Here is a 15,040-nt window from a genome sequence, read left to right as displayed (position 1 = left end):
TCTTTTTTGTTTGCTTTACTCAGCCTAACATAACCTGTCATAGTGTAGCTCCTACTACCTTGTTGAGTGTTTTCAAAAAGGGAGCCTAGTTTACCTTGGCATTTCTCAAGGAAATGTATAATTACTTTGAGTGTTGCAAACATAAATTTTCAAATTAATTAAATTTTAATTCACCTCTGCACTTGAATGTAAATAAATCTCCTTTATAAGCATTCCATATACCAAATATCTCCTAGTGTTTTGGGACTCTTCTCTGATGGGCTTTTCCTTTGAACAGTCATACAAGGTAGTAACCCATCTTCTCTGTTTTGAATTACTGTGTGGTGGTATTTTGCTATCAAAAGATAACCCACAACCCTTCAATGCCCAAAGTCTGCGGCCCTGAGCAAACAGCCATGTGAACACTGAAAACACAGACTCTTCTACAGAAAAATAATGCTTTCCTGGTTTTTGCATTTAGAAAGAATACTCATAAGTTAGCTACAGTAAAACCTCACCAATATGACTTAATATTCTAAGGGAAAAAATCTGAAAATAAGGAAAAGTCTGATTTACAGACTCTATTCAACTGTTTTGCTTTCAAAAATAAATACTTAATCTAATAGATAACAAGATATTGTCAAGTACAGGTGAAACTATACCTATTTTAATGATTAGATAGAATTGTTTCTAATTACCCTCTCCTCCCCTCACCCCAATGGACCTACATAGACCTTTTTAAATGCTGGAGAACTTGGATTTCCTGGGTAGGCTAAATTTTTTCCCTTAATATCTTGTAGATGGTGGTGATTTCCTTAATGAATCTTTCTAGTTAATTTAAAAGGAACCATGCCCAAAGTCTATAAAGATTACCAGCTCCAAATTGGAGGGGTCAAAATTCATGAGGTTTTACTGTACTTACTTTATTTTTTTCCATATGATGCTAAACTCTTGGTCTGTGATACTTTGCTTATGATTTCAAATGGAAATAAAAAGCTAATGAGAGTAGACAAGAAAGTTAAATTAAAAATGGCTTAGGTTTAGAAAATAAGTTGCCTTCCTTTTTTTAAGATCCTTGGATAAGAATGATGGTATTTTCTCATGAGGTACACAAGAGATGAAAATCCCACCCAAATGCTGAATACTCAAATTGAGCTAGACAGTGGTAGGTTATAGAATATAGAATACGAAAAGTCTGAATATATTTGAAAAGCAAGGAAAAGTCAATCTATAAACTCCTGCTTTTTTCCTTCTCTGTTTTCTTAGAGTTCCCTCTAGTGGCAATATTTGATTACTACATAAAGATTTTTTTTTAGAGTCTTTTAAAGGGCTTGTACTTTAAAGAAAAACAAAACAAAAATCCCCATGCTGTGTCCTCATTAAATGAAGAAAAACTCCCTCAGCAAAGCATTCTGTGGAAAGAGTTGTGTAGGTGCTGGTCCCTGGCTGTTTGCAACCACTTTTCTGATGCGGTTGACGACACATGACAAACTCAGCTATATGGAAACAGAATCTAGGTTTCTATTTTTCATGCTCCCCAAAGGCATTAAGAACACACACATCAAAAATCATCTCACTTTTAAAAAAAATTCACTGTCCATAAATATGATATGTAATAATCAGAAACAATTTGTTTTTATTGGATCTACTTTTAAAAGTTCAGTAATCAATTATTATTCAAGAGCGATGTTCACACAAAAATCACATTGTTAGCTTTTACGAGAGGAAAGAATATGAAAGGAGACCAGTGGAAAAGAAAGTGAGTGGGAGAAAAGGCTTTGGTAGTCTGAAGAAAGAGCACCCCTTGAGTGCCAATGATGCGTGAGGATGTCTTTCCTTGGCCTACTTAACATAAGCCATAGAATCCCACCTATAATGAACTGGTAATAATTCGTATCCATGCATGTAGAATTAAAAATGCCCTTGATGCTAAAGGAAGTGATTACAGATTATTTTATTTAGTCCCTTCCATTTAGAAAGATCATGGAAGCCTTTGTGGGATACTGGATCTCAGAGGTCCAGGATGTCTGAGCCTAGCTGGGACTGCTCTGCACCCCATTGTGACGGAGCACTTTTTAATTATATGGAGACCAACTCTCTGTTCTTTCACAGATGGGAAAAAAGTTGCAGCCTAGCTAAGTGAAGCATCTTTGACAGTTAAGAATAATTTCTTCACTTAGATTTGTCACCATGTAGCTTTGTTTGAAATTGGCCATTTTTTATCTTTTATTGTTGTTCCAACAGTGAAGTTTTATAGCAATAATTCTGGGTTACAGTAGTATGTAAAGAAAAATGACTTGGAGTGGCCATATTTGCATGTGTCTGTCCCCGGAAGGGTGGACTGTGATTTTATTGGATGTCTGCAGCTATTACTTTGAAGGATAAATTTTCATTTTTCATCTATTCTTCCCCATCTAGATTGTATCAGGATTAACTGTAATTCCAGTAAGTGCCTATTCAAAATTTTTAAAATGTTATTCCTCCATTATAAAATGATGTAAGCTAGTTGAAAAAAAAAATAAAGTGACGTGTAGAGTTTTGAAAAATCCATTAACTCACTCTTGAAGTACTCCAGCTCATCCTATAGGTGTAAAAATTCATTGTGATCTTTGTCAAATTGAGCATTTTTTCATGATGATTCTTAAGCGTTAATGAGAAGGAATGTGACAAGAATTCTGTAAAAGCCAACTGCAGAGATACTGCATTCATTCCTTTGTAGACTCACAGGTAATGGAAGTAGTATTTTAATTTATCTATTTCTAGTTAATGTTTAATGAATGACCAGATACCAGAGTAATCCCAGCCAGGAAACTTGCTTTTCCTCATGAAGGAGGACATTATAATATATGACCTATAAGGTCCTTTGCTATTATAAATCTATGATACTATGAATTTTCTATTTCCTGGGTGTTTTTTTAGTCTCATATTTCTTAAAGGAGCCAAAGTCACTTATTTTCAATGGTTTTGTGATTGTCTTTATGAATTATTCTAAAAAATTAAACTAGTGATTTAGAAAGTTGTCTTTCTAAGTCTTTTGTCCATATGAAATGATTCTCTTAAAGTGTTTCCCTGTCAAAAATTAAATTTATATAATGGATTTTTACACCTTAGCCATATAGCTATGAAAACTTTAAATCTGAACATTTATTATGCTGATATGCATGCAAATGATTATGTAAGAAAGTAAATGCATGGAAAGGGACTTAACTTGAAATTTGGATTATAACACATGAAAGGAGAGTGGACTGTGATTTTATTTGGGGTCTGTATCAGATACAGACTGTCTTTAAGTAATACTACATTTTTAAAAATGTTATAAATTGTTTTCTTTAGATTTTGTTAATCACCTTATAGACATTATAGATATTAACATATTTAAAAGTTGTTGTTTTTAAATGATACTGGAAAACTATCCATCCCTTTTTGACATAGTAAACCAAAATATTTTCTTTAACTTTAATGAAATGATGAATGAAAGTCTATGGGTCCAAATATCAAAAGATTTTGACTATATATTCATCAATAAATGTTTGAATAGGAACAAATATAGGTTTTATATTAATTTGAGTCAAAAAAGAAGCAACAGAAACAAAACTTTGTTAATACAAAAGCAAAAGTGGCTATTAAAATGTTAATTATTTGAAATTCTATGATTGCTCTTCCAATGGCTTACTTTACACTTTTAAGTATTGTTCCTTTATTTTCAAATTAAAGAAATATTCTCAAAATAAAGAAACTGATTGAAGCATTAATTTAACTAATAATTACATACTGGTTATCACTCGTTAAAAAAAATCCCATAAAATTCCTATATGTCTCTGGTAGTTGACAAATATATTTGCTACCAGCCTCCACCCCTTTTCAAAGAAAAATTATAGTTTTTAGGCTTAATGCCTCTGCTCTAGTTTTGTTCCTAGGACTCCCAAAGACCATGGTGCCTCTCACAAAAATGTCTTTGCTCTGAAAATACTTTCTCTTCACAATTTATATTGATATTCTATATTTCTCCAGTATTAACAGAAAAATCTTTCATATCAGAGCAATGTTCTTTTCTAGACATTTTGGTTTTATGTATACTAATTTATTTTAATTTAGAATAACTATATGATAAGATTTGAATCAATAATCTTAATTTTAAAATAGCCATCTAATGAATAATAGAACCATTGATGAAATTAAAAATATTTAAGTCACTGAATTCCATGTTGGATCTATGAGAAAAAAAAAAAAACTATCCTTTTTGTTACTTATAGCCATAATACAATTATCTATTCCTTTTGTTAAATATTATTTTCCTCATTATGTTCCTAATGGGAAAAATTTAAGCTTCTTGTCTTACTAAAACTATTCATTTTCTCTGTATTTTCCTGGCATTTCATCTTTGATATTTTCTAGTATTTCTTCTTTTATCTTTGTCTTTTGTACAAAATTCATTATATGTTTCCTTCAGTTTTGAGGGAAACCTACTATTTTGTAGTTTTTCTCTCTGAGCTAAAAGAAATTTATTTGTCTTGTACCAACCTCTGGAAAAATACAGGCTTGTAGGTATGTATGATTTTCTGAAACCTAGAAGGCATATGTGCTTTTATTGAATCATAGATTTATGACATTTTCAGGGGGAAAAACATTTCAGCAAAGGTTTTATGAGATTAGCTTATCCATAAAACAAAGCAAGAAAAATAATTATGAAGAACCATAAAACAAAGCTAGAAAAAATTAAAACCAATTCTAGATTTAATTGAAAATAAGAATGTAATTTTAAAATTTAAGTTTCCAAGTTTTAATAGGAACTTCTATAGTTAAATTTCTTTTTTTCCCTATCCAGCATTCCTCCACAAATCTCTCTGCTTCTTCTTCTGGTCTTTAACAGTTTTCCTACTACCCACATTAATAGGAAATTAGAAGTTTTTTTATAAGAAAAAATAAAAAACCTAAACAAATTCAGATGTTTCTATTTTCAGAGTTTTTATGATAAATGGGAAAAAATGGAATGGAGAAGCAGAAGGAGGGCAGAGGAGTATCTGGGCACACATATGGATTTTTTAGATTGCCAGAGATTTCTATCACCCTGTATCTGGCACTCAGATGCAATATCCAAATCTTTTAGGAATCACAAAGAGGAAAAACATTTTTGTCATTTTCCCTAAGGGAAGACCAAATTTAAATTTCAAAGTATATTTCTGTTCGGTAGGCCCAGGGCTGACACCATTTATTCTTACTAGAAAATAGTAACATTTAAAAACTTCAGAATATTATAATGAATTTTGTTGCTTTTTCCACTTCAAGTTCACTTTTCTATGTTGAAAGAAGGCTTTAAAAAAAAAGCCTTTTCTACATTAATAGGTGATATGTCAATGTCAAAATATAGGCATTAATAGCCAAGAATACAAACTGATCATCTTTGTACATATACCTCGGCCACAGTACTTTTATGTGTATAATATCATTTGTCATTGTTTAAATGTGCCTAAAATCTGAAACTTGCAATATGTTTATATGGCTACCTATTTTAATGATTTATCAGAGTGAGGATAGTATGCCTCATCCTTCTTAGTACCATTGTCATGGTGGGTTTGAGAATAGGAAAAATATAAAAGAGTTGTTCACATGCCATATCAGAATACCACTTTTCATTTTCTTTTTTTATCAAATATTTAGAAAGACAACCTTTCCTGATCAAATAATCACATGGATGTTCCTAATATAGTTTTGACATTTGAATGAAAATGAAAGAACCTCCTTATTCTGAAAGTTCCTTAAACACATATGGAGCTTTTCATTTATCAAAAAGATGAAATTGGTTCAATAAAGGATTCATGGAAAAATGCTACCAAATCAGGATTATTTGTAGTAATCACAAGGGTGATCAATATGGGTTAGTTGGGGAAAAGGAATGAAAAATATTTTATAAGAAATAGTCATTGAAAAAAAATGAAGCAATGCCTAATAGCGAAGTACAATTTCATGTTGAATCTTTTTCTTGTACTTGATATTTGTTAAGTTCATAATTTTTTAGATATGAAAAAACATTCTTCTCCCTCAATCAAAAAAAGTGTCATTGTTTTCATATAACAAAAGCAATACCAATTAATGACTGATAAATAATGGGAATATATGAATCATATAGAATCATCCCATGGATTACTTTAAGTAAATGGTGGCTGACTTGATATTTGTACAAATTTGTTGCCTTAACAAAGATCTAAACATCTCCTCTGCAAATTTGTTGACATTAATTTTCTTAGCATTTCTTTCCCTCATAGGTAGTCCAAAGTAAAACTTAACCAAAGTTATATAATTTACCACAAATTCTGAATTACTAGGGTTAAAATAATCACTCACAATTATTCTGTGAGTCAGAATTCTCAAAATAGTGTGGTATAGATAAATACTTCTGCAGCTAAATTTCCATAAAACATCTCTAAGAGATTACTTACTACATTTTATCATAACTACTTAAAAGATATATTTCAAATTTGGAGGCATTATCATACAATAAAAACAATGATACATCTTAAAATACTGATTGTGGCTTCAAATTATGACAAATAATATATAATCTTAGATATATTTTTCTACTGTTTGTGCCTTTTGTCAAAAGTAATATTAATTCTGTGGTCTCTCCCCAGATAAATATTTGATCCCAATAGTACTTATAGTTACCTTTCTTTCTCCCTTTAAAACTTTTAGTGTTATAATCCCTTGATATTTACACATTTAGTAGATTTGAATATCTAATTTGATCCTATTAAATATAGGTTAAGACTTGTCTGTTTTCATATTATATAACCAACTCTTTTAAATATGAAACAGATGTCTAATGCTATTTCAAATTAGTGTAAGGAATACAAATTTTCCTTCACTGGCAGGGCATACAACCCTGCCAAAATCTCATCCACTTTGATTATGAACAATAGCCCTCAAATGACTTTCTTTTCAGAAAGTTTCTTTTTTCATTGTTTCTACCTCATCTTTCTTTTTTTCCTATTACCCTCATGTCTTCTTTCTTTTTCTAACTAATTTCCTTTCTCATTTTTCATGTTAAAATATTCTGTGTCTTCTGTCCTTATATTACTTCTCTGTAACCTTATTTTTTCTATTTCTACCTTTTTTCTTATTTGCCAAAATTTATTCAGCTTTCATAGAATTTTTAAACATATTAATATAAATATACATACACTTAGAAATACACGGAGGAATGATATGTTAAATGTTTAACAACCAGCTCTCTCTCTGTCTCTCTCCTCTTTCCTCTCTCTCTCTCTCTCTCTCTCTCTCTCTCTCTCTCTCTCTCTCTCTCTCTCTCTCTCTCTCTCTCTCTCTCTCTCTCTCTTTTTCACACACACACACACACACACACACACACACACACACACACAAAAAAAAAAAAAAAAAGGCAGACACAATTCATTTAAATTCAATCTGCTTTGGTAACATTTTCTTATCACTTCTATGAATCTAAAGAAATAAACCAAACCCTGATCTTAGAGTTTGTAAATTTCTGAGATATAAATGCTTAAACAGAAAATTTAACAATCTGCTCTCAAGAGGCAGTTTACTGTCTGCAGCACAATCCTGCACGTGTTTGTATATACACAAATATAAACATGTCTAATGTTTTCTTTCACCATCAAGACCAATTCTGACTATTTCAAATTTCCTCAAATATAGTTTGTCTAACTCAAAAAAATAATTGGAAGGTACTTTTTAAAGTAGCCAAACTTTAGCAGTTTAACAAATGGTTATGCTATTGCAGAAAGCTAATGTTCTATTAAAATTAAGACCATGAATAATTTCATGGACAAAGGATAAAATAGTATATTTCAACAGCTCATAATATTACTCAGTTCCCAAACATGGAAAGAGTCATAATCTCTGAATACTAAACTTCTCTAATTTTTTTAAAAATGTAGTAAAGAAAACTGTATTATGCTATTGGAAAATGTACTTTGATGGATTGTTCAAGTGGATAATAAAATCTATGTACTGTCATTTTATTACCAGATAAAAAGATAGCCTGGATATCAGTTATTACCCCGTTTTCTTATCTTAATATAAATGGGAAAATAATAAAAAGATGAGAAATGTCAACCAGTAGCATTTGAACTATATTAGATTTCTTCCCTCTTACTGCATTGTCAGCAGGCTGCTTAAGAAGACACAAGGGAAAATAATACTTCTTTACATGAAACAAACAAAATATTCTAGTATGATTCTAATGACCAAGAACTAGCCTCTAAAATGAACATCTCTCTATTTGCCTTCTGTACACCTCACATAATATTAGCTTCATCTTGATCAATATTTTTTCCATCAACTTATTAGTTTATCAGGTATTATGTACCTTACTACTAGGTGTTAGGCATTTAACTAAGCACTGTGGATAAAAAGAAAAGAAAAAACAGTTCCTACCCTGAAGGTAGTAACATTCGAACAACCTTGTACAAATAAGATATATAGATAAATTTAATATGGTCCCAAAGAGAAAGCATTAACAATAAAAGAGGCTAGGAAAGGCTTCTTGGATGTGGTAGGATTTTAGCTAAGATTTCAAGTAAGTTAAGGAAGCCAAAAGACAGAAGTGAAGGGAGGGAACATTTATGCCAGAAGCATGAAACCATGAAAGTGCAAAGTTGGAAAATGAAGTGTCATGTGTCAAGAACAGCAAGGAGAGAATCACAGAATATTGAAAGGAGGGTTAAAAAGGTGCAAGGTTATAAAGGTTTTAAAAGTTAAGCAGGAGCTTTTAATTTGATCCTGGAAGTAATGAAAATATATTAGCATTTACTGAGAATGAGAACACCACGGACAGTCCAATGAATGGGGGTAAACTGAAGTAGAGAAAGATACGAAACAGGAAGACCAGTTATTGTAATAGTCATAAAATAATAGTGTCTTCCAGGATCATGACAGTGGCAGAAGAAAGAAGGAAGTGCATAGGGAAAATGTTGTGAAATGTTATGATTTAGAGAGAAAGTAGTGATTTAAGTTTTGGATATGCTGTATTAAAGCTACTATGGGACTTCTAGTTCAAAATATTTGATTGACATTTGGAGATGAGAGTTAAGAGGTTAGGAGAGAGAGATTAGGATTTGAAAAAACTGATATAAGAATTATGCATATAGAGATGATCATGAAAATTGTTGGAGCTGATGAGATCAGCAAGTGAAATAAAATAAAAGGAGAAGAGAAGAGAGCCCAAGACAAAACCCTGTGGGATATCCACAGTTAGGAGGGATGACCCTTCATAAAGATCCAGCAAAAGGAGATTGAGAAGTTATCAGAAAAGTAGGAAGAAAACTTAGAGAGAAGAGAATAATATCAAGAATAGGAGAGTGATCAACAGTGTCAAAAGCTCTAGAATGGTCAAGAAGATTGAGGATTAAGTGAAGATAATATTTGACACTTAAGAAGTTGATAGTAACTTTTAACATCTTAGTTTTAATTGGATGATGTAGACAGGGACTAGACTACACAGAGTTTAAAAGAGAGTAAATATAAAGGAAATGGAGGTACCAATGTAGATGTCCTTCTTGAGGGGATTAGCCATGAAAAAGAAAATGGTAGATAGGTAGATAGTTAGCAAAGATAGATGGATAGGTTTTGAAAACCATATAGATGAAAGATATCTTAAGGATGGGGAAAACATGGAAATTTGGGCAGGTAGCAAGCAAACAGTCAGGAGAGAGGAAGATATAGAAAAATAATGATAGAGTATAAGGATAGAGGAAATTATCTGCTACAGAAGATTGGATGGGAAGGGATCACTTAAGCATGTAGAAAGATATATAGATATATAGGATATAGTGAAGGAAAATATCTGAATAATGAGAGATGAGAATGAAGGAATAATATAAGGCAACTCTTGGCAAATGGTCCTAATTTTTATTGAAATATGCGTTGAGAGAGGAAAGGAAGTCTGGAATGTTTGGTAAAGCTACTGAAGAGAGGGGAATGTAGAATGTATCACCTAAGGAAATGAGTAGATGAAAAAGAAACTGCATGAAGGAATGGAAACAGAAAATAAAACCAATGTCCTCAGCCAAAAATGTCTAAAATAAGAGGGAAAATAAATAACCTCCAAAAGAAACTTAAATTGTTGCCTGAAGGTTAGCAAAGGAATAGAAATATATTGAAAAAAGTAACCAAAAGATTGGTATGCTCCAGATAAATGAATCAGACATATAAAATTAAGTACTGAGAACTAAATAAAGGAAGGCCCTGTGAGTGCATCAAAAGTGTGACTTTTAAATATTTTTTATTATAAAAAGAAATTAGTGAAAGTCTTGCTGGTTTAATTTAAAGGCACACAAATATATGCATTAATTACAAGGTAAAAAGAAATTTAGGCCATTTTATTTATTTACTAAAGTTCACATTATTACATGAACAGAAACATCAAAGTGTCACAGATATTTTGCTAAGTGTTCTCTTACCTATTTTAATTAACCTCCTTAGTTCCATGATTCACCCACTAGGATAGTCATACCTACGATCTCACCATAACCCATAACTACAACTGAATTATTATAAAATTACAAATAAACATAGATCATATTAAATAGGAGGTTTTTGTTCACTCATTGAAAGAGTTGGATGAAGAATAAGGAAAGGGAACATTGGTAGATAGAATCATAAAAAGTTTGGGAGGAAGAACAAGAGAGGCACACAAAAGAATGGGGCAACTATTCTCTTCTGACTAACTTTCCAGTTAGCTTGTTATTTTGTCCTGAAGAAGACATTGTCTTTGTGTAAAATGATGGAGGAGGAAAAGCTGAATGGTGGTATAAAAGGTCAAAGTCCTCAGAAATCTTTAGCTTCAATGATCATTGCTTAGAAATGAATAATTTATTTTTTGTGAAAAGTACCTTGAAGATTTTCATTAAGGATAATATCAGCAGGAAGAAGAGAGATGCTTCTTTTCTTAGAAAAGGAAACATTGCTCTTAATAATGTTATTACTTCTAAGTTTATTGAAAACTGCCAATATATTCTGAAGCCCTAACTCAGAAGCTGGAAGATATTTGCATTGTTCTAAAATGTTAATGCTCTCAAAATTAAGGTGGGGAATAATTTTGCAGTGAATATGTTAGAGAAATAATAGGATTAACATTTTGCAAGTTCATGGTCCTGATGAGCCTTGACACATGATAGAAAAGTACATTGAGTTTTCTCTCTATCATACTGCTAGATAAATCCATTCACTCAGCTTACTACTAGAACTTTAGACCTTTTATTTCTTATTATAATAAAATCTCATTAATTCAGTCTTTACTAATTCAGAATTTTAATCTGTCAGACAGGTCCAAGCTAAATTATGTAGCTATCTATGAAGAAAAGGATTGTTAAGTAAATTAATTGTGTAAACAAAGTTACAGGGGGAATTTTTAAATTGCTTAAGAGCAAAAACTTTTCAAGTATGTTCCCAAGACAGATTTATACAATTGTTATGTTAATTAGAAATTATTCTTATCTATAAATTGAAACTAGTTCCTTCTAATAAGTCTCAAGTGCTTCTGTCAGCCTAGAATACTTGGAAAATTAAAAATTGCATTTTTGAAATAAAATATTCTGTACTTCAAATATTCCAGATTTAACTCTGCTTTCTTAAACTTCAGTTAGAAGTAATATGTTTAATTAATAATAGCTAAATCTAAAAATTGTCGAACATGATGAAAATATCCTTCAGCACATCAACTGGCTAATTTACATGGTCCCTTTAGTTATTTTCTAGATTTATATTGAACATTACATTTTAAATGAAAAGAAAGCAACAAGAAGGGGTACGTGGAGGGAGATAGGGAGATTTCCATTGAAAACTGATTCCCATTGATTCGACCTCCACCATTATTAACTTTGGTGCAGTACTGATGTAGAAGAAAAATGGCAAAATAATGGTCTTTGCCATTTGAAAAGCAAACTAAGGAATACCAAACCTAGCTCATTGTGTGGAAGATGATTCTCTTTCTTTGTCTCATCTTTCCCTCCTCCCCCTCACAATACTGGGTTTTCTTTTCAGATTTCTGTCTCCTAATTTGGTTTGTTTTTATGGAATCACAAACTTTTCCTGATGTAATTCAGTCCACAGAGAGATTTGCAAGACTACATAGTGCACTTTTAAACCACACATATAATTTCATTAATATGAGGAACTCTACCAAATTCATGTTGTCACCCAATTTCTAATATTCAGAAAAAAGTTGCCTGGGGTATTAAAAAGTTAGTTAACTTAACCAGGGCCAATTAAAAGAGGAACCCAGGGCTTTCTGACTCTGAGGATAGCTCTCTATTCATTTTATCACACTCATACTCTCATACTACTATTGAAATTAATTTTGACACTCATTTGTATTTCTTTAGTACCTTATTAAGACATTTAAAATCTCTTTAGAGATTCATAAATGAACAGGCACATCATTAACAATATGACTACAAATTCTTAGGATATTTTCTTTATTTAAGTAGATAAATTCAAAAAGAATAACTGAGGATACATGTAGTCTCTGAAACTACAAACAAAATCATATCATATGATCAACAAATGTAGAAATTATATTCATAAATATGAGAGTATTCTGGATAAAGCAGGTAGTGAAGTAATATAATTAAGACAGACCAACAGAAAATAAGAAATTAGTCATTTGAGTCACTAAGATAATATTGATTCAATTTTAAACAAGCATGCTTAAAAAAGCATTTCTTCTGGAAATATAAAATAATGCCATCTAAAGTAGAACAAAATGGGTTAAGAGTTTTTCCTAGACAGAGGACAAAAACCCCAAATCTAGAAAGATGCTAAAAATGGTATAGATACTGGATTAAATGTTTTTTTCTTTTGTAACTCAAAATATTTGTTTATATTTGTGATAGTTTCATTCTTATTCAGTGGTGTCTATTTGCAAGCATTTGCCATTTGAAATCTGCTTTGGAATCAGGTGGAGGCAAATAATAATATATACACATGCATACATATATGTATGGGTATTTTCTGAATAATACATATATATTTGAGTTATTTATGTCTTTGCATATGCATGTATGTGTGTATGTGTAAACATATCTATTCAATCTTGACACTGATTAATTTTTTTTTCAGATTAACTACTTGAATTAATTTCTCACGATAGTGTAGCCAATTCTACATTTAGATAAAGTCATTGTTTTATATTTTTATTAATATCAGAAGAAATAAATAGAAACCCAGAGTATACTTTCCTCCTGAGCAACTGAAACTGGATACATCAGTGTAATTCTGAAACTATGTCATGAAATTTTTATTTCTATTGCAGTATACCCTTTTGTAAAAATGGCCATTTACTACATGGATTCCCATATTTGAAGCACACTAAATGGTTAATGCTAGCTTAAAATTAATCTGGTATTTACTTGATACTTGGATGGATCAATCTATATGCATGAATACTTCATCCATCAATGCAGTTCACAATCTAACTATACTTGTCTGTCCTAAGGAATTCTAGTCCATATGTTCCATTAAATCCTCCAAAGTGGTCCCTCTCATTGTGCTTAGACTTTCCTCTGTATCTCTTGACACTTATTGCATAATACTGTAGGGTGCTAGATACTTATTAGCTATTTTTAACTTTTACTGTCCTTATCTTTCTCACTTATCTTGGATTCTCACTCTGTCTCTGTCTCTCTGTCCCTGTCTCTCTGTCTCAAGTCTCTTTCTCATATATATATCTGTGTGTGTGTATAGATACACATATGTATGCATATATGTGTGTATATCATAATATATTAAATAACTGTATTTATTAATATGTATAGATGACATGAAGAAGTTATTGACTTTAGAGTCAACAAAAACCAAAAGATGAGATTTGTATAAACAATCTGTCCATAAATTCAAATGTAAGACAGATTTCTCAGTGGTCTCTGAAGGGACCATATGAACATTATCCCAAGATTTTGGGAAATGTTCCAAATAAAAGTGACCTTGAGTGTGCAGGTACCTCTGAAAGTCTGTTGTAGCCTTTGGGCAGGTGTTGTTCTAATAAATGCTCTAAAAACCTAAAGAGCTGAATGAGAGCTGATATAATTTCTATATAAGAAGACTGATAGAAAACAGGCATGCAGACATTGCTTTTCCTTTTTACCTATTAGTTAAATCAACATCTAGGACACTCCAACTTTCTGTCTCCTCCACAAATCAAACTGATTTGGCACATGGTTTAATTGTTGCATAGTCACTGCTACAGCTGGGTGACCACCTGTTTCTAAGTGCTTCCTAGGGAGTAAATTGAGTCATTGGTTTCAGAGGACCTTGAGTCAAAGACAATTTTAGGCAAAAGAGTAACAGAAGAGTTTTTCAAATGGAGAGATAATAATTATTAGGCAACAAAACATAGGGTCCAAAGCAATGGCTAAGTATAAATATTATATAGCATATATAAAATTATACAATAAATATATAATAATAAATAAATTATATGAGATAATTTTAGAGGCAGCATTAATAGATTAGATGAGGTTATTTTTTTTTATTTATTTTTTTATTTTTTATTTTATTTTATAATTATAACATTTTTTGACAGTACATATGCATGGGTAATTTTTTACAACATTATCCCTTGCACTTACTTCTATTCAGATTTTTTCCCTTCCTCCCCCAACCCCCTCCCCCAGATGGCAAGCAGTCTTATATATGTTAAATATATTACAGTATAATTTAGATACAATATATGTGTGTAGAACCGAATTTTTTGTTGCACAGGAAGAATTGGATTCAGAAGGTAAAAATAACAGTTTACATTCATTTCCCAGTGTTCCTTTTCTGGATGTAGCTGGTTCTGTCCATCATTAATCAATTGGAATTGGATTAGTTCTTCTCTATGTTGAAGAAATCCACTTCCATCAGCATACATCAGATGAGGTTATTTTTAAGAAACAAATCAAAAAATTGTCTATTTTAATGTGTATTGATATTTTTGCAGAGTTTAGCTGATAAATACTAATTTTTATATTTTAAATCAGATAACTAAATCTGATATCTTCTTTAGACTAGACCTTTTAAAATACATATGTAGAGTCTGCCATGA

The 15,040-nt window shown here is 31.3% G+C and overlaps 1 protein-coding gene across 20 annotated transcripts in view; it reads left to right on the top strand.

Annotated features, from left to right (window-relative positions):
* The window catches only part of LOC141554693 (neurexin-1-like), a 980,690-nt gene that overhangs the window by 615,072 nt on the left and 350,578 nt on the right, over positions 1–15,040 (top strand). For 14 of the 20 annotated variants that reach the window (XM_074286896.1, XM_074286889.1, XM_074286885.1 and 11 more), the window contains one exon: positions 2,398–2,424. The exons of the other annotated variants lie outside the window; for them this stretch is intronic. In XM_074286896.1, coding sequence (XP_074142997.1) covers positions 2,398–2,424 — 27 coding nt within the window. The remainder of the gene's footprint in view (positions 1–2,397; positions 2,425–15,040) is intronic. 20 annotated transcript variants of the gene reach the window in all.

The sequence above is a fragment of the Sminthopsis crassicaudata genome, chromosome 2, assembly GCF_048593235.1.
Source record: "Sminthopsis crassicaudata isolate SCR6 chromosome 2, ASM4859323v1, whole genome shotgun sequence".
Classification (NCBI taxonomy): Eukaryota; Metazoa; Chordata; class Mammalia; order Dasyuromorphia; family Dasyuridae; genus Sminthopsis; species Sminthopsis crassicaudata.
This window is presented reverse-complemented; position numbering and strand designations above follow the sequence as displayed.